Source organism: Atractosteus spatula, chromosome 7 (genome assembly GCF_055471065.1).
Source record: "Atractosteus spatula isolate fAtrSpa1 chromosome 7, fAtrSpa1.hap1, whole genome shotgun sequence".
Classification (NCBI taxonomy): Eukaryota; Metazoa; Chordata; class Actinopteri; order Semionotiformes; family Lepisosteidae; genus Atractosteus; species Atractosteus spatula.
Window position 1 is genome coordinate 33,438,724 of NC_142712.1, and position 19,290 is coordinate 33,458,013.

General features: G+C 44.5%; 1 protein-coding gene across 2 annotated transcripts; it reads right to left on the bottom strand.

Annotated features, from left to right (window-relative positions):
• Window positions 1-7,451: 7,451 nt before the first annotated feature.
• ap4b1 (adaptor related protein complex 4 subunit beta 1) lies at window positions 7,452-18,849 on the bottom strand. 2 transcript variants are annotated; one of them, XM_088922402.1, is made up of 11 exons: window positions 18,730-18,849; window positions 17,301-17,429; window positions 16,409-16,633; window positions 14,699-14,829; window positions 13,887-14,034; window positions 13,116-13,612; window positions 12,748-12,831; window positions 12,148-12,251; window positions 11,437-11,644; window positions 9,697-9,972; window positions 7,452-8,699 (listed from the first exon to the last, which is right to left on the bottom strand). In XM_088922402.1, exons 2-11 carry the CDS (start codon window positions 17,411-17,413, stop codon window positions 8,263-8,265), a joined length of 2,223 nt encoding a protein of 740 aa, XP_088778528.1. In that variant the 5' UTR covers window positions 17,414-17,429; window positions 18,730-18,849; the 3' UTR covers window positions 7,452-8,262. The 2 variants fall into 2 exon arrangements, with proteins under 2 accessions (XP_088778528.1, XP_088778529.1); XM_088922403.1 differs by lacking the exon at window positions 16,409-16,633 and having other exon boundaries at window positions 18,730-18,800.
• Between the last annotated feature and the right edge of the window lie 441 nt (window positions 18,850-19,290).

The following is a 19,290-nucleotide window of genomic DNA, read 5'->3' on the forward strand; positions in this document are numbered from 1 at the left end:
CACACAGTATTTTTACCGCGCTTCTACAAAGGTTTGAAGTTTCCTCCTCGGTGACAAAATGGAATTGCGTACTTATGCATTTGTGCAGTTTGCCTTTACAATAGACAATGTGCTTCACAGATTCGATATCATTTCCAGCCTACGTCGATACCTGTTTATAGTAAATGAGAAGTGTTGCATCTTTCTATAGGAGAGCCGCACAGGTGCTTCTAAAAAGGTGAGCTTGCGTAGAAGACGCTTGTCGACATTTGGTATTAATAAGCTCTTTTTGTTATTTCGAGAGAATTGTAAAAATTAAAATGCTTCCTTTAAAGAGACGAGAGTGTCGTAACTTAATGTAACCACTGGACTAAATATTTCGCAGTTTTTTAAACCGGAACGGGACTTCATCTCCTGCTCACACGTTCAGCAGCTGTGCCGCAGTTATGAAGATAATTAAAATGAAGTTCAGCATGACGGAACTCATAGAAAACCGCAGGTTTGTGGAAGGAAAACGTTCTGTGAGATCCCATCATGAAACTAGGACGTGTGTGTTGGGGCCTCAGTATTTTGCATGCTGAGATGTGATACACTATACAGTACATGCCAACAATGAACGTTGTATCAAAGTGTCCTAGAAGAAGACTGTTGCACTGAAGTTATGGAACTCAGAGACATGGATGATTCTTCTGGGTGGCATGGTGCTACATCACAGCTGTCAAGTCCTGGGTGTGATTCTAGAATTGGGCACCTTCTACATGGAGTCTGTATGTTCCTCTGTGATCACATGGGTTTTCTCCTGGTAATTTGGTTCCTACCTTCCAAAGACACACTGATTGGTTAGATTGGTGTAGTCCAGATTTGTGTCCTCTGCTTCCAGGGGTTGTCACAACCTTTACCAAGATAAAAAGACCCCTAGATGATGGATGGGTGATGACATTTCTCATTTCAGTTTCATCCCATAAGAACCCAAAGGAATATCCCACCTTCAAAGATTTCAAGAATGTCAGTTTCAACTCGTCAATTTCTGCTTTCTTGGTGTGAAAGAATATATCTCTGAAGAATGTAAGACAGCAAGTGAAGAATTTAAGAGAGGTTATAAATGCCAGGATGCCATTAGGCCCTTTTGAAAAGAAGATGACAAAAAGATCACTTGGATAATATTTTTAAGTTTGGTGTTGTGTTATATTTCAGCTGAACAAGACACGTAGCACACCTGAAAGAGGGTTGGTTCCCTCCGACAGGAGACATTTGTGTATCGACACATCCAGCGTGGATAGAGCGTCACACTCTCTCATCCTTCAGCGGAGAAGGCAAAATGCAAAGTTTTTTTAAATGTTGTTTCCGCTCCAAGTTGGAAGGTGGAAGGGCCAGGGGTGTGCCTACGCCATCCTCTCTTGCATATTGCTGTTTGCCCTGCAAAGTCACCTGGTGTGCGTTGTGGAAAAGTTCCATGACCTGCACCAGCTGTTTGGCCTTCTATAGTTGCAGGCTTTCCAAATTCATCCAAGTGAGCTTGATATGTCAAGCTGGAAGGTTGCTGGTTCAAATCCAGTGGCAGGCAGAGGAATCCTACTCTGTTGGGCCCCTGATGCAAGGCCTTTAACCCCAACTGCTCCAGGAGTGCTGTACAATGGCTGACCCTGCGCTCTGACCCCCAATTTCTCTCCCTGTCTGTGTCTCATGGAGAGCAAGCTGGGGTATGCAAAAAGGTGAATTCCTAATGCAAGAAATTGTATATGGCTAATAAAGTGATCTCTCTTATGTTTGTAGCCCTTCTTGCACTTTGAATAGCACAGCCTGATCTTTGAGCCTTTTCTCCCTTGGCTGCAGGGGGCGCTCCTCTGAGGACCCTGTCCAGAGGAGAGAGCGGAGGCGAGTGCACATCGTTTGCGAACTGCCGAGCGACCCTTCTGTGCCAATCCAGGATGTAAGTAGACCCTTGGAGTACAGATGTTTGAGAGTTCCTGCAGTTCTCCATCGTTGGAGCTGTGAAAATCTGGTGCACAAACTGGACAAAATGGGTCACGAACATTTGATCCATCAGATTGTATATTTTAGGAATGCTTTGGTGATGGATGCCAGTGGTCTAAATCTCCTGTAGTGAGTAAAACCCATTTCTGTGGGGAATAACCTGACCTGAGCACTGTCTGGATAATGTATGTAGCACATGTCATGGCAGCACTGTGCATGGCCTTAATGTTGCTGTTTTTTGAATAGGCTAGCTTACTACAGAACCACCCCACAGCTCTGTGAGTCATTTCCTTATATCAGAGTTTTTATGTAATCCCCCCCCCCCGACGGCAGGTGGAGTGACGCACCGGTTGGAGTATTTCTCGGTTGCATTCAATGGCAACGTCAGCTCAAAGATTTGGTTCAAACCACCAAATGGAGACGGGTGTGCTGACAAGCGGATCCCGCTGATGCGGGATTAATGCTAGGATGAGAGAGAGTTTTTATGTAATTAACCTCTTAATCATGCAGGCTAACTGAAGCTTTGTAAAGAATTCTTCTGAACAAACAGTTGTATGCAGTCCCGTTTGTTTCTGAAACACTTAGTGAAGACTGCTGTTCCCCTCGATAAGGGAAACATTCTCTAGCTGCAGTTCTCCAACATGCTGTGTGAGAGTCTTTTCAAACTATCAAGGTATTTCGTTTTAGAACTGTTCTCCTTCATCATTTTAGGAACCAATGACTGGTCTAGACTCCGGCGCCTCATGGTGTCTTCTCTCCACCTTGAGGTGCTTGGCCAGGAAACAGGAAGACCATCTTGTGCTCTGTGCACCAGCCATCCTCAGACGTTCTCGGCTCCTTTGACAAACTGCTCATTTTGGCACATAGGCAGGCAAGTGAGTTTTCATTGGGATTAAAACTGAACGCAAGTGCCTTCTCGCTAACACAAGTATGGCAAAGCTCCAGTACATTGAAATAAGGGCCACGTTATGAATGTAATGTTGCTGCATGAACTAATGCGCTAAACTGACTGCGAGCAGTGGTCAGAGGCAGTGGGCTGAATCCCAGTTGCAGGCTGAGACAAGGGAGCAGGCTGATGAAAGCAGAGATGTGGATGAGCACAGAAAACAGTCAGAGAAACACAGTCCAAAGCCGTGGTCCAAAATGAAGTAGATTTCCAAGTAGGGAAGACACAGGCAAGAGAGAGTTGAAAGAGCCAAGTTCATAGCACAGGAGGGAGTCCAAGGCCAGATCAAGACAGACCGGGCCAATACAGGCAAAGCACAGGGGTGAGAAAGAGACTTAGTCAGCAGCATAAGCGTAGAACAAAGCTGGGAGAAACAAGCAAGCATGAGAAAACTGAATGCCGAGAGCAGAGATGAAGCTCTAAGATTGAGCAGAGAGATACAGTCGAGGCTAGTCTTAAATATCCTGTTGGTTAAAGGTAAGTGATGGATTAATTGCTTATAGGTAGTCGGTCTCCTTTCAGATCAAGTCGTCATGACAGCAGGCTGTTTGTCAGGCTTGACAATTATATGGATTTAGTGAGTGCCTCAGAGGTATTGCTAATTATTTTATTGTAATACTATTGAAGTGCTTTCGTCTAACAAATTGGTATAGTTTAAGCTAATTTGGTCAAATATAATAACAAAGCATGCTCTCATTTTAATTAAAACAGTGTAGTGAATGTAATATGTAGTAAATGAATTATTACTCTTTTCATCTTATTGAAAGACAGATTCCAATTCACTCTGCATGCACTGTGAAGGGTCTTCAGATATCTAGGAATTCATCTGATGTAGCTCATTAGTTCAGCTCAGTTGTAGTTCAGGGTAATTGTAGATACAATTCAGCTCAAGTTGTTTTCAAACACTCAGGTCTGCTTAAGGGCTGCATTGTGCCATAGTGGTTAACACTGCTGTCTCACAGCGCTGTGATCTACTTTCCTCCCACAGTCCACAGCATGCTGGTAGGTTAATTGGCTTCTGTGAAAACTGGTCCTGGTGTGTCTACCAGGGTGTGTCTGCTTACCCTGCGTTGGACTGGCGTCCCATCCAGGGTGTTTATATGACTTGCGCCCATGCTTGTAAGCTCTGGCTCCTCTGTGTCCCTGAATTGGAGGGAAACTAAAAGTTACAGAGACCAGCACTTTATAGTTGTCAATTTGTTCTAAATTTGGACATCAATGATAAATACAGGGTCATTCAATTTCTTCCTGAGTGCGAGAGAGACTGAACTCCTTACTTTTGTTTCAAGCTGGTGTACTTTGGGCAGGTATCGAAGGTCACAGACCTGGGAATGCAGTGTCCTCCACAGAGTAACCCAGCAGACTTCATCTGTGAGTGAGGAAAGGTGCTCATCTTTCCCTCCCTGTCCCTCTATATTGTACTTGTCATTTCCATGACCTACCAGGGTTTTAAATAAACAGGGATGCATTCACTGCAATTCAACTGTTTAAATACCACAGCAGTCAGACCTTGACATGTTGCATAACATGTTGCATGTTGCCAGGGCAGGTTCAGGGTTCTCTCCCAGAGCCCTGAGTGGCTTCAGAGAGTACAGAACCAGTAGGAATGCATCACTACACCTGTAACAACCTGTTTACTGCCCTAAACAGCCTACTCCTACATGGATAGGAACAATGTCTCCTGTGTAAGGTATCATTATCTGTTTGCAGTGGATAAGATGGCAGAGTCTCCAGAGGCCATGCAAAAACTCCCAGTTAAATATGATTCCATTTTGTAACACAAAATATAAAAAGGTCCAAGGCACGTGAATACTTTTGATAGTCACTGTAGATCTCTGTATCGTTTTAAATCTTTAGGATTTGAAGCAGGCTTAATTCTAAACATAGCACTTCTATCTACAGTTAAAGACATGACATTTTTGCCAGCAAGTTACAACACCCCAGCTTTCAGCTCTCTCTCCTTGAGATCTTACCTCAAGATACTCTGTGAATCTTGACAGAAAAAATGGGATTTACTCAGACTACAAGGCAGGTGAGTGAACTTGTTTTTGTACCTTATTTTAGGAAAGTCCCCTCCTTGTTCAAAGCTCTAATGCAGTGGTTCTCAGTCCTAGTCTGTGGTTAAGTCCTTTTCTGAAGTAGTGTGTCGGCTGTTTTTTTTTGATCCAGCAGAGTTCTTAAACACAGGCAAATGTGTTTGGATTCTGTAAGGCCTTTTTAAAAAAACTGCTTTCTTTTCTTTAAAAAAACAAATGATGTTTGTAATTTGTATGAACGCTGCTCGCTGCGGGTGTGTCTAGTACATTTTTTATACCTTCTGTTCACTAATTGATCACTTATTCAAAGTGTCATGAGAAATAAGGGGGCTGATTCTTAATGAGTAAGCAGGCACCTCATAGAGTTCTGTGTTTTTTTAAACCACTACAGAGTGAAGAAAAATGTCTATGCCTGTGCATTATCAATTGGCCAACTAGTAAGAGCTGGTTCTTCATAAATAATGGCAAGTTGAGGAGAGACTGCATAATATTCTATGTGCTGAAGTAGGGTACTTTTGATACTCGGGACTAATCAAAGATCAAAGTTAATTGATCGGTTTGCTTTTTTCAACTTCTATTTAAGTCCTCAATTAGAACTACAGCACTAGAGATGTGGAATAAAAACCAGCAGACTGCTCCTCCAGGTACATGGTCAGGAACCACTGGTGTGCCGCAGTCTGGATGTGTTTGGTCTTGGATATTGTATCACAAATAAAGACACCACAGTGCCAAAGTTTAAATAATAATTATGGAAATGAGAATTGTTTAACATGTTTAACCCTTGTTTGATTGAATCTGGTCTTTGGGTAAACAAGCACAATGGTTTGTATTTATCAATTCAATGTTTGAGATGCACGCAGTATGAAGTAGAAGAAAACAAGACTGAAAAATGAGGTGTAGGAAGCACAGTGGTACAGTGGTTAGCATTGCTACCTCAGCGCTGGGGCTCTGGGTTAATTTCCTGAGGTGCTGTCTGCGTGGACTTTGTATGTTCTCTCTGTGTTTACGTGGGTTTCTTCCTGCTGTTCCACTTTTCTCCCACAGTTCATAGTGGTGGAAAAACATACTGATTGAAAAGGTCAGTACAAAATGAACATCAATACATAATAGAGCATAACTAGAGTTATCGGCCAGCCCCATAATTGTGGAGTGTCTGTGTTTATATGCGCTCTGTGACAGATTGGTGTCATGTCCTGGTTGTGTCCCTCCTTGCACCTGTTGCTTGCTGGGATAGGTACTGGCTCCCCCATGCCCCTGAACTTGATAAAGTGGTCGGAAATGGATGTATGGTTGGAATTAAATGTATTACAAGTGCAATTAAGGGGGTAATTAAAATCAGGTGGTTAAATAATTTGGTAACCAATAAACAAAGACTGAATTTGGGTGATTAAAAGAGATTTCACAGGACCTCAGATAAAAAAATAGTTGATGCTGATTACGCTTAAGAGGGTTACAAAACCATTTCTAAACATCTTGGGCTCCATCCATCCACTGTCATACAGTGAACCAATGGAAAATATTCAAGAGCACAGTGATTCTACCCAGGGTCATTCATCCTGAAAAGAATCAGGATTCTTTTCACCAGAGCACCAGAGGAAACCCACGTGAACACGAGGAGAACATACAAACTCCACGCAGATAACACCCCAGGTCTGGAATTGAACCCAGGGCCCAGTGCTGTCAGCCAGCAATGCTGACCACTATGCCACCGTGCTGTCCACATGAAAACAAGGGGATAATGTACAGTATTTATAATTTTTTTAAGGAAATTACATGATTACAAATTACTCACGACAGCAGTTGAGTGAACATGGCTGATGTTATCCCTCCTGAGCTTTCTTTATAAATCCCTATAATTATAATTTCTTTATAAATTTGATAAAATCCCTAAAATATTCAAGATGGATGCATCAACACGGAAATGCATTTGCTCTTATCGCAGGTGTGCCAAGGACTCAATCTACCCGCCCTGCAGAGGAGCACTCAAAAACAATCCGAACATGACTGCTTTCATCCCGGCTGAAGAAATCCTTGAACAGTTTGACATCTCTCTGCCTATCTGGGGTAATATCCTACTTCTTCTGCTGTTCCTGGTGGTATTTCTCAGATCGTTGTACCTCACTCTCCGATTCCTCCGATATCCAGGCCTTTCGGATACAGGATTCCTTAGAAAACAAGGCTGGAAGGCCACAGGAGAACAAGGGCAAGAGGTGTGGGAAAGAAATGTCTGCCAGTAAAATGCTTTTTTCCTGGTCAAAAAAACATTTCCCTGCATATTGCATGATGCCAGCTGATGCCATTGTTCCTGTACAAGCAGTGTGGGGGAAAAACAGCAAAGGGCTCTATGGTTTATTTAATATTGCTGGTACATAGGTCGTGTGGGTGAGTGGAGGTGATTAAGGAGTAGCAGCTCCCAAACTGGAAGGCTAGTTCAGAATTTTAAAAAAGAGCAGTACACGATCTAGCTGCTTCCTGAATTTCAAAACCCATACCCCTTTTCAAGCACCACATGAAGATGAAATTCTCATTCACTTTTATTTTCACATATATTAGTTCTGCATATATATATATAAAAAAAACATTTCTCTTATTCCGTGCTGTCCAATGCATAACAGCAGAACACCACTCCGTTACAGTTTTAAAAAAGGCACTCTTGACTTAAATTTCATTGAGGTGGCTGACTTCTTCTGGGACAGCAAGCTGTGGTCAATAGGCCAGTTGAAACTGGTACCCAGGAGCCCCAGTGCTTTCTAATTTTCTTAATATGATAAGTTCCAAAGCTCTCCTCCTTCAGGCGCTGTTTCAAGACCCTGGTGTTGCAGGGCAGTGGGAATCAGTTAAGGGCTGACTCCTTGACTGTGATTACAAACCAAACAATTTCCAATCCCCTCACTGTCCCAGGGCCCTTTTAATCATGAAATAACCTCTTCCCACAACTGTCCTTCACACGGTCAGGCATTCTTCTTTTAAATTTTTTCGGCCGGCAAAGGTTAGAGAAGCTGGATTCATTTATACATCAAGTGCTGTGTAAGCGAACTGGGTGGTAAAACAACTCCAAAGAGTGATTTTTGGGGGGTTCAGATGGTTTAGCACTGAGGTGTTCAGATCAGAAAACACTGCGTCTATGCTCACAGAGTAAAGCACACGTGACATGAGCTCCTGTGCTCAGCAGATGTAGCCAGACCCTGGTTCTAAGCTGATAAAATAAAAAGCGCAACCCAGTGGCTGATCTCAGCTTCTAAGTGTCACTGGGTTGACAGAGCTCTCTCCGCAGTTTCTTGTCCAGTGTAAACCTTCCAGGCTACTGGACTGGTACCTGTGGGAGTCTCAGGGGACAGACGCACGAGTCTTGGTTAAAGTGTTCAACACTGTCTGCAGCACCAACACAACACCATTCAAAGCCTCCTCATCTTTCGGGTCTTGCTTTAAGGTCACAATGAGGTCAGCCACCCCTGGGTCCGCGTCCCACGTCAGTTCAGCCAGAACCAGAGTGTCGGAGCTGTAAGTGTACAGGTAGGCCTTCCACGGGCGAGCGCCGGGCCTGCTGAAAGCCAGGGTCTGAATTTTGACCAGCTGCAAGGCGGCCTGCAGGGTTTCTGGGGATGAAGCTGGCTGTCGGCAGGCAAGGGTCTGGACATGCGCCGACTCCAGCTCTAACCAATGCTTCTCAAAAAGCTCGGGGGACAGGGCTGGCACTGTGTTCAGGCAGAAACCATCCCCATTATCGGAAGGGCAGGACGCTGCCTCCTCACCTTTCTCTTTGGCTGTGGAGAGACAAAGTCAACAGGTGATGGCAAGAGAATGGATCAGACTTCTGATATAACTGCAGTTTTGGCTACTGTACACTGTACTAGGTACAGGTAGTTGAAGATAGTTAAATGCTTTTTGAGTACATCAATATGAATATTTGTTGTTAATAAAATATAGTTTTTCTGCTTAGTCTGTACAAAGAGTATGATTGGAAGTATTCTTTGTTTGAAGGAGCTCCATTCCAATCAACAGAATAGAGAAATAATATGTCAAGACTATGATGTGCAAAACTGAACTTGAATGAAATACTGTGCTGAATTGTATGCATTAGATTGAAAGTATCCTGCCAGTCTCAAACATAGATCAGGCTGCTTCCAAGCTTCAAGACTTCAGAACCCACTCTATCAACTCCAGAAGCAAGACTTTATGGACCATCTTATCCTCTAAACACAGTGCAAAGAGAAAAGCTTTTGCCAATATCTAATCTTAATCTGGAAAGTGGAATATAAGATTTAGCTAAGAAGGCTGTCTAAGGGCACATAAAATGATAGACAATGTTATGATGGTGTGTACCATATAAATAAAAGGAAAACAAATTTAGAAAAGGATGTATATTATATGTACACACACAATGCAGAACATCATACCAGATAGCAACTGCTTTCTCGCTGCTCCAACTATCATAAAGAGGTTTTTTTTCCAACAATCTAAACTTAGCTAAAATCTATTTAGGTAAACCCTTTCAATGTATTCATTTTTAGGTCACGTTTTGTGACAACCATTACAGCTGCCAAATAGTGAAATAGAAAATTGAATTAAGTCTCTATTGAGTTCTGTTTGGCCCTCTGCTCACATTTGTACTCAGCTTCCTCATCCACTTAACTAACCCTGACTCCCATTCTACTGAAGTAACCTGCCCTGCTTCTCTGCAGTCTCGAGAAGTGACTGTTCAGCATATAAACACACAGATCAGTGACTTTAGGCACTTGAACTCTCAAAGGCTCCACCTACCTGCTTCAGCTGGTTCTGCAGTACCAAGGGAAGGAGGCTCAGGGCTCCCCCTGGTGGTGGCCTGGGCTGCCCAGCGCTCTCGACCATAAACCGGCACGAGGGAGTTAAAGTCGGAAGCCCAGCTGTTGATGGGCTCCTCAGGCCGACCGGTGATCACGCCCAGGCAGGGGTCGGACTTGGGGCCCTCCAGGACCCGCCTGGTCTCTTCCACCCCGCAGCGCAGCAGGCGGTAGCAGAGCAAAGCTCGGTCGCGCACGGCCATGTTGCTCTCCTCCTCTAAAGAAAAACCAGAAGGAGCTCCATGGGTACCAATTTTTTTCAGAACACTAAAAATCATTTTTTTCTGGGGGAGGGGGTATCTGAGTCCTAATACCACTGCGGCCCCTTTGGGCTCAATTGCTGGGGTGCTATCTATGTGGAGTTTGCATGCTCTCCCACTGTTTATGTAAGACATACTGGTAGGCTAATTGTCTTCTGGGAAACCTGGCCCTGGCGTGAGTGCGTGCCTGTAACTGTACTCTGACCTGTTCCTGTTGCTTGCAGGGATAGGCTCTGGCTCCCCTGCAACACTGAATTGGAAGAAGTGATTAGAAAGCAGATGGATGTATACTAGTGTCCTGAAACACTAGAAGATCCGGTGCTTTGCCCGAGGCTAAAGCGAAGTCAGGTGTTTCACGCAGTGCAAAGTACTAACAAACTGACATCCACCTAATCTGTGCATTGCTGCTTGACTACAGCACTGTACGTTTCCTCTGGTACTTGATTTCTTAGTTCCTCCACGCCTGCACAAGGAAATATTTCCAGCATTTTTGGCACATATTTGCTTTTAGGTCAGCTTGTATTATACCCACATGCAGCTACCAAAAAGAAAAAAGATAAAATAAAGCTTCTATGATGCCACATGAGGTAGTTTTTTTGGAAGAATTAAGTTCATTGAAATTATTTTTCTTATTACTTTGTATCACTCTCTCACAGTCGTGGACTTTTACCATCGACTAATACTGCAGCATGTGCACTGGTGCCCTTCTGGTGCCCCGTAATCAACAAATCCCAATCTTCATGTTCTTTACTGCTCATTCATCCAGCTCTGCGCAGGGACTTCTAACATGTGCCTGCCTCAGTGTCTTTGTCATTGGGTTTTTTTCTCTCCATTTGAATTTTAGATTTACTATATTACTAAGTCACCCTGGATAAGGGTCTGCTAAACAAATACTGACAATTCTGCTTCCTTTTACATTAGCCATCTTGTTCGCTTCCTATTCAAGATGCCCTTGCATAATGATCTAAGCTATTACATATTTGGAACATGTTTGTTCCTATTGTGTCTATGTTGCATCCCATGTTCAGCAGTTAGAACTGCACTAGAGAACACATTGCCTTCTTCCCAAGGCTTGTCCACTTAGCCAGAGCCTTCTTGGACCAGCAATGAAACGTCCAGGCTGTTATTCAGAATCCTCTCCTGCTGACAGTCTTTTTGGGAGCTTATCTTTAAGTGAGTGGGGGGGGCATGATGGCCCACTGGTTAGGTTAGCATTGCAGCCTCACACAGCACTGGGTTTAATTCCTGGTGTACTGTCTATGTGGAGTTTGTATGTGAGTGTGTTTCTGTCTGCCTTGAATTAGCGTCCTGCCCAGAGTGTATCCTGCCCTGTGCCCGTTTCTTGCTGGGAGAAGCTCTGGCTCCCCCGTGACCCTGTGGTGGATAAAGCAGAAGAGGGGTGGGAGGTAGGCAGGCTATACCTATGCAGTGGTAGAGCAGGCGGCCCAGCATGTCCTGGGTCTCAGCAGGACGGGACAGAAAGAGCCGAGTGGTTGCGGTGAGCAGCTCCAGCTTGACAGCTGGAGACACCTCTGTCTTCAGGCTGTCAATGTATTCCTCCAGCACATAGGGGGCGCCAGGAATCTGCTCACCCTGGACTCCCAGCAGCCAAATCAGAGCCTGCTTACCCTGTGCAGCAACAGTTAAACGTCTTCACCACACAAAACCTACCGAGCTTTTCTCAACATTCAGAAATGAATATATTCATTTAAAAATGAATAAAAATACTACCATACCTTAGTAGAATGCATGCGTCTTCAATTATTTTAGAAGAGAAATCATTGTCAATTTAAGTTTAACAAAATGTACTTAATGCACTCAATAAACATGAACTGCATTGCTGGAGATGGAGGACGACAATACTTGGACTGTAGCCGAATATCAAGAACAACCCAAAGCAAAATGCACAGCTGTCAGGGCTTCATAATAGAAAGAAAAAACAATTGAGACAAAAAATACACTGAAAAGAGAAACAAATATGAATCTCGCAGCCTGGTTTGTAGATTGTGCTGGGCCTTGTAGACGGCTGACGTGCATTGCACAGGCATGGGAGTACTGCTGGAAATCGGAGAAATCTGATTTTTTTGAGACTCTACAGAGTGAGCTTGTTCTGCGATGGTGGCGCCCCCTACCTCGCTGTCCTGGATGTGCTCCTCACAGCCCGCGATGGCCTGGCACACCGCCGGCACGCACTGAGGACACAGCCACACCAGGTCGCGGAACGTCTGGACAACAGCTGTGGGAGTAACAGGCAGGAGGAGCTCAGATCACACCCGCTACGCCATAGCATACTTATTGCCGATGTCAAATAAAATAAGTTTCTATTCAAGGGCATCCAGTTGCAAAGATGTCTTTCTTGTGTCTCACTGCCATGCGTTTCTTGCACTTTATTATCCACATCTCATGTATAGACTAAGCACACTGATTATTTAGTGAACAAACTTCATGGCACCAAGCTCTGTGACAATATCCCAGTAGCTGCAATAGAAACTTTCTCAATTTTTCCCCAAAAGAAAGCTCAAGTTCCATTCCAAGAAATCTTGCACATGTAGGAAGTGACACTTAGAACAGTAAAGAGACAAATGGTGAAAGCAAACTGAGCCTTATAATACTGTCCTACAGAATGTACATACTTCCCCACTTAGCAATAACTCGGAGTCTGTAGTAATAACACATACAATTCATGATATCAGACCAAAAGGAGCCTTCAGATTAGTTTTAACCTTCCTCACCAGAAGTAATGTGCTCCTGTCGGAGTCCCTGCAGGCTGGTTAAAACGTTGAGGCATTTCTCGCTGTAAGTTCGACCGATGCGCCCTGAAAGGAAAGAACTTGAGTTTTTAAAGAGCAGAATAATAAATGAAAGATGAATACAGCAGAATGCTGAAAAACAATCACAAAGTGCTTTGGTGTTTCCGCAGCTCCCCTGAGTGACGAGTGACAGACAGTAGCAAGAGGGTCTGTGACAATCGAGCTGTGTCTCATCACCAGAAGAAAAGCCGGGAGCACAGCCTTGTTCAACTGTTTCCTCCCGCTGTCGTACAGAGCAGCGATTTCTAACCCCCGTCCCTGAACATCAGCTGGGGTGGGGAGCTGCTTACCCAAGGCAAAGATGGCAGCCTGCGCCAGCTCAGGGGACACGTCCGTGCAGTACGCCCGCAGCTCCTCCAGGATCATGTCCACGTTCTCGTCGTTGGCGAGCTCGGTCAGGATCTCCATCTTGCGGAACTTGATGTAGCTTGGCTCCGAGTAGCTGCAGAAGAACTTCTTGTAGTGGGCGCTGAAGTGGCCGGGCAGGCTGCGCAGGACCTGCCGCACGTGGCACAGGGCGGCGAAGCGCAGCTCGCGGCACTGGGAGGCGCAGGCGGCCAGCAGCGGGCCGCGGGCGCGCTCCAGGGTGTCGGCCTGCACGCCCGGGTGCGCGGCGGCCAGGCGCAGGAAGAGGCGGGCGGCGGCGGCCATCACGCCGCTGTGGCTGCTGCGCAGGAGGTCGTCCAGCAGGTTGAGGATGTCAAAGAGCTCCTCCTCGCTGCGGGGCTCGTACCGCAGCAGGAAAGTCAGCACATCGCTCTGACCCCACGAGTCCAGGTCCTTCATCCTGAAGAGAAGAACAGACATCCGGCCGTGATTCAAACAGATGTCAACAGATCAGTAAACATGTTCATGGCGGGCAGTTTCAACTGGCCACTGTCCCGTGTCCATCTGGATAGCTTTTCAACTGTCACTGTCCTGTGTCCAGTTGGACAGCTCAAACACATGCTTAAACAGCCGCTGCAGAAGTAGGATGAAGACAAACGACAACTGTACAAGTGACTGCTAATTGCTGCTCTAGAACAACTCTTCCACACTGGGATGTGGCCTGTTAGGTGCACCTGTTCAGAAGGTGGTGAGCGATGGGTTTGTTGATGACAACACCTCCCTCCTCTTTCAATATCTCCTCCAGGGCCCTCAGGCAGTTCACCATGACCACTGGGTCAGGGTCCCGGAGCAGCCCGTACAGCTCATTCACCACAGCGCCATCTGCAGGAAAAAACACGTTACTGCATCTCCATCAGCAGTGCTGTACTCTGCTCGGCTTTTGGGAATCTGATGGGTGATCTGCCTTTTAATACACAAATAATAAAACTGACAATCTCTTGATAAAGAGATAAATCTCTTGGAAAAATGAAGCTCTAGACTTGTTGCCTTTTCTCTATAGCACGTTTCTAGCAAAGTCGATGCAAGGAAAGATAAAAACAGGACAGGATTTAACAATGTAAACTCTCCTGCAGTGGTGCAATGCTGTTTACCAGACCATTTTGTACTTAATAATCATTCACTTTTTTTCCACTAGCACTTTAGTAGGGATCATCATTGCAGTAGATATGAAGTGTCAGCTATGATTTGATGACAGTTGGTTATAGTTGTCAACCCTGGAAGATTGCTATATTCTGCATAAACTAATTTCCTTAGAGTACTCTTCAGTCCTGGCATGCAAGAAACTGAAACAGTGTGGGGCTGCTGGATATACAGTATACTGCGCTGCACAGTATGGTCTGAGAATGCAGCCTTGGCCCTGTTTTTTGCTGCCAAATTAATTCCTACAGCACAGAGAAGTGCTCAAGATGTTTTGTGTTGTGTTGTGTTTGTGTTGAACTCGATACTGCCCCCGGGGCACAGCAAGAATCAAGAAAACCTGCTTCACCGATCTCAGTGTCCGGTGTCATCTTCCGCATCTTGGCATAGCCCAGCACTGCCACCCGCCTCACGTAGGAAGCTTTGTCCCTCAGTCCGAGGAGAAGGGGCTGCTGGACATACTCGCAGATGCCAGGCATTCTGGGAAAAAGACGGAGAGTCACAGATATAAGAACAACCAAGCAAAACTCCTGGAGGATCAGTGTGCTTTAAAAACACTGTCCTATAAAAAGGAAGGAACAAATATAGAAAATGCAGAAAATATAGAAAACACAGGAAATTCAGAAATGTTTCAAAAAAGGAAAAAGAATGCACGAATTGTTGAGGAGCTAGATTTCTGTCAAAAACCAGTAAAACAAAGATGAGGACAATGTGTCCTGATGAAGCTGGAATGTTAAACAGCATTTATGTAGAGTGAGTGTCTGTCTAGCTGGTTTAATTGTTTTCAACAATTCAGGAATGTCAGTAGAACAGTACAATAAGACTAAAAACACTTTGCTTCTTCTTTTGCTTTTGAGCTCAGGGAGCCCAATATAACTGGCTGGTATCATCCTTTGTGCGTTCTGGACCTAACTGAGGGTCGTTATTTAATACACTGCCTTTTGAAAATAAGACGTAGAAAACCGTAGTCTCACATATACCAACCTTGTCATTTAACACTTTCAAAAGATAACTGAATTCAAATCACCTGAAGACCAGAGATGGATGAACACAGCAAACAACCGTCTCACAAACGCTGGCACTGTATGCTGGATGAAGATGAAATCAGCATTGTTTTCCTGCTCTGGATGCAAAGAATGACTTTGAAAAGCTTTTTTTTTTTTTGCTCTGAGGTTTTGTAACCTCCCACGTCATTTGTTTTGCAAAACTGGTCTTAAGTGGAGAAGAAAAATCTCTTCTCTACACGCTAGACTTGCTTGTTTCCCTTACAACTGCTGAGGTAAACAATTAACTGCATCTCCCACCACTGCACCCACCACGTTCTCAGAGAAATCATCTATATATCTCAATATCAGTGATATATCAGTGACAGTCGTCTAATTCTGTTTAATACTCAATCATCCACCCATCTGTTTCCTAACTACTTCATCCAATTCAGGGTCATGGAGAGCTGGAGCCTATCCTGTCAAGGAACAGGCCCAAGGCAGGATACACCCTGGACGGGACACCAGTCCATCGCAGGACACACAGAGACAACAGATACACATGCTCACACCAGGGCAAATGTTCCCAGAAGCCAATTAACTTACCAGTATGTCTGCAAAAATAAGTCCATTTTCTTACCGCTTCATCCTATTCAAGGTTGCAGAGAGCTGGAGCTTGTCCCCTGCAAGCAATGGGCATAAGGTGGGGTACGCCCTAGATCGAATGCCAGTCCTTTGCGGGGAACTCTCAGACACTAACACACCCACACACACACCAGAGCCAGTTTTCCCAGAAGCCAATTAACCTACCAGTACGTCTTTGGACCGCGGAGGAAATCAAAGCACTCAAAGCAAATACGGGGAGATCATACAAACTCCACACAGATAGTAACCCAGGAAATGACCCCAGTGCACCAGTACTGTGCCACTGTGCCGTGCAATCAATTACCGGACCCCTGGACAATCATGTTTCAGATGGAATCACTGCACTTGTACTCCAATAAAACCGTACAGAAGGCGAGCTCTTTATCGGAGCTCTAGGCCTGTCAGTGTGAATCTTTCTGAAGGGGGCTGACCTCAGGTTGCACATGTTGCGCAGCGCCAGGCCTCGCACCATGGGGTTGGGGTCGGCGCAGTCCTTGCGCAGGGTGTTGATGGCCAGCAGCGCCAGGTCGGGTTTCAGGGCGGCGTAGGTGCACATGTACAGGTAGACCAGCTTCTTCTGGACGACGTCCACCGTGGCGCTGGCCTTCACCATGTCCGTGAACAGAGAAGACACGTCCAGGCCCTGCGTCATGTGCCTGTGGGAGTAAGACGTTTCAGCAGCAGATCTCCTTCAGCCCCATCACGAGCGGTCAGCCAGTCCACGGCAAAACCCGTGATAAAAAAAGATGCCAATTAATTTCCAATGGGACCGGCCGGAACAGAATAAGAACCATAAACAGGCTCAGGATCCAGAGCATCCTCCTCTCCTGAGTCTTGACAGAGAAATCCCCAGCCAATATGAGCGACTGCCTTTTATTTGGAAGCTCCACCTTACCTGTTACCTCCCTTAAGCCTCTTAAACACATACTGCTCCTTCACATTTATATGTCCAGACAACATTAACACTACACAAAAATCACCCTGGGTGGCACAGTGCAGAGCTGAGGTTGGCACAGCACAGGTGCCCTGGGTTCAATTCTGGACATGGAGTGCTAACCACTGTGTTGCCCTGCTGTCTTTTATGTCATATTTATTCTTTACATGATGTCTAAATGGATGGTTTGTATCCATTTTGGTATGCCTCAGTGTGAATCCAACAAAATTCCGGGAAACCAGACAATAAAGGATTTTCGTATTGGAACATTTTTCCAGCAGAAAAGGCCTGCCACAGTGTGAGCCCTCCCTGGAAGCAGGAGCAGTCACTGCTGGCTCTAGAGAAACCCCTCTGCCTATTGAGACGTGTATTGTACAGGCGGGACTCACCGGATGACTCTGAAGATGACATTTCTGTAGCGGAGGCGGTCTGTCTGGATGTTGGGGTTGGAGAGAGCTCTCTTCAGCTCCTTCACTGTGTCCTCCGAGCCCAGGTATGGCATCCTCACTGGGCAACACCTGATCAATACCCATACAGGAAGAGCTGTTACTTTAGAGAAATAACACTTTCCTTCTCTGGCTAAGAAAGTCCTATTAAATAAGTACTTAGTGCAGTGGTTTCAAACAGTTCCCAGAGGGCCTCATATTTTCTTGTTCTCTTTTTGTCTTTTCCTCCTTATGGAGTAGTCATTTAAACATTTAGCCTCATTATTTTTCAAAATTAGATATGGATAGGATTTTTCTTAAAGTGTTTTACAGTTAAACAAGACATTCACTTCAGGTATAGTAATCTATTAATAACCTCAGATCTTGGTTAGAAGACTTACAGTTACACAGCTAAATAAATACTTACACCAACTGGGTAATTGAGATCTTGGTTAGAACAAAAATCCCTCAAAAAATAGAACAATAAGCCCTCCAGGAGTGAGAGGGCTTCCGTTCTCAAGCCTGTTATTGGAGGTCCACAAGTCTTTTGGATTTCACTGCATCTGAGCACTTTAACCTCTGAGACTGTTTGATTATCTGCAATTGAATTACTCACTTGATTACTCTTTTAAATTGTTTTGCACGTAGTCTTTGGCTTCAAAAACAGTCAACTGCAGGTAGCGTAGCACCCATTCTTTCCTGAGCTTTCGTATTAAGTGATCGCAGCCTTATTTTTGTCTAAACAGCTCAACTAATTCAAAATGTCCAGACACAGGAGGGGAAGAATCTGTATATTCCACACCCCCACAAAAGGTGGAATTTTGTAACTGACATCCCACACACCAGCATGACTGGAGATGTGAAACAGAAATTGATTGAAGGCTGATTCTAATGACAAACTCCAACCAATTTCTAACAATAATTATTAAAGGTTAATCAGCCTCACTGATTAAGAGCGAACTCAAACCAACAGCCCTCAGATAGGGATACCAAAAGACCAGAATCTAAAAGCTGGTCTAGATTAAAACATACACATCTAGGGTTTTTTAAAGACGATAAAGACTTTTGTGTTTGATATTCCGCTGTCGGATCAGTCATTAACTGTCTAATGTCAGTCTAATCTACTGTCAAATGTTTATGTTTTAAAGCGACTTCATAGGGACCTTCCCACGAAATTCGTCCATTAACTGAGCCCTACTGATCTTATGAGTACGATTTGGACGCTCATATTTCACCTGTCATAATATTTATAAAACCACAGTCCGCATAATCACTCGATACTCCCAATTTTTAAAGATATTTCAATGAAAGTTAAAAAAAAAACAACATGCAGACTGAGATTATTTGTATTTCATTTTAGTTACAAAGTTGTCATTAAGTAAAACGGACTTACCTTCTTCACAGAAAGAGGTAACGCTGTCCGTGTCCAAAAACAGACAGATCCATAACTTTAATAAAAACGCCGATAACTTCCTCCTGTTAGATCTGGCGTGCTCTCCTATTGGTGGAAAGCGGTGCGGCACAAACAATGTTCCCAGTCGAATTCCCGTCCGAAACGATAGTTCCGCGAATTTCACACTTCTTTATTTTAATTCAATACTGTACACACTACTGCTTTTCCCATATATGTTTCATGTTTTCACGTCTTATCTTTTATGTACAGTATATACACTTGCACGCTAGGAACAAAAGTATGAAGAAACGTGTGCACAAGCAATAGGTTTCTAATAGTTGTTTGCCGACGAATTCCTACCTTGTTGTTCGACCTCGACCAATAAAAAGAGAGATTTCTAAATATTATGCGGTAATTGTTGTTTTTGCACATATAGACGGTGCTCTTCCCTGTGGAACAACATTTGCAAACCAATACCCCAGTATCAGGTGGGGACACAGCGCACTAGGTATTAGGAATCCTTGTGTCTGCTGATATTCGTTCCACCAGAGCTCCAAATCA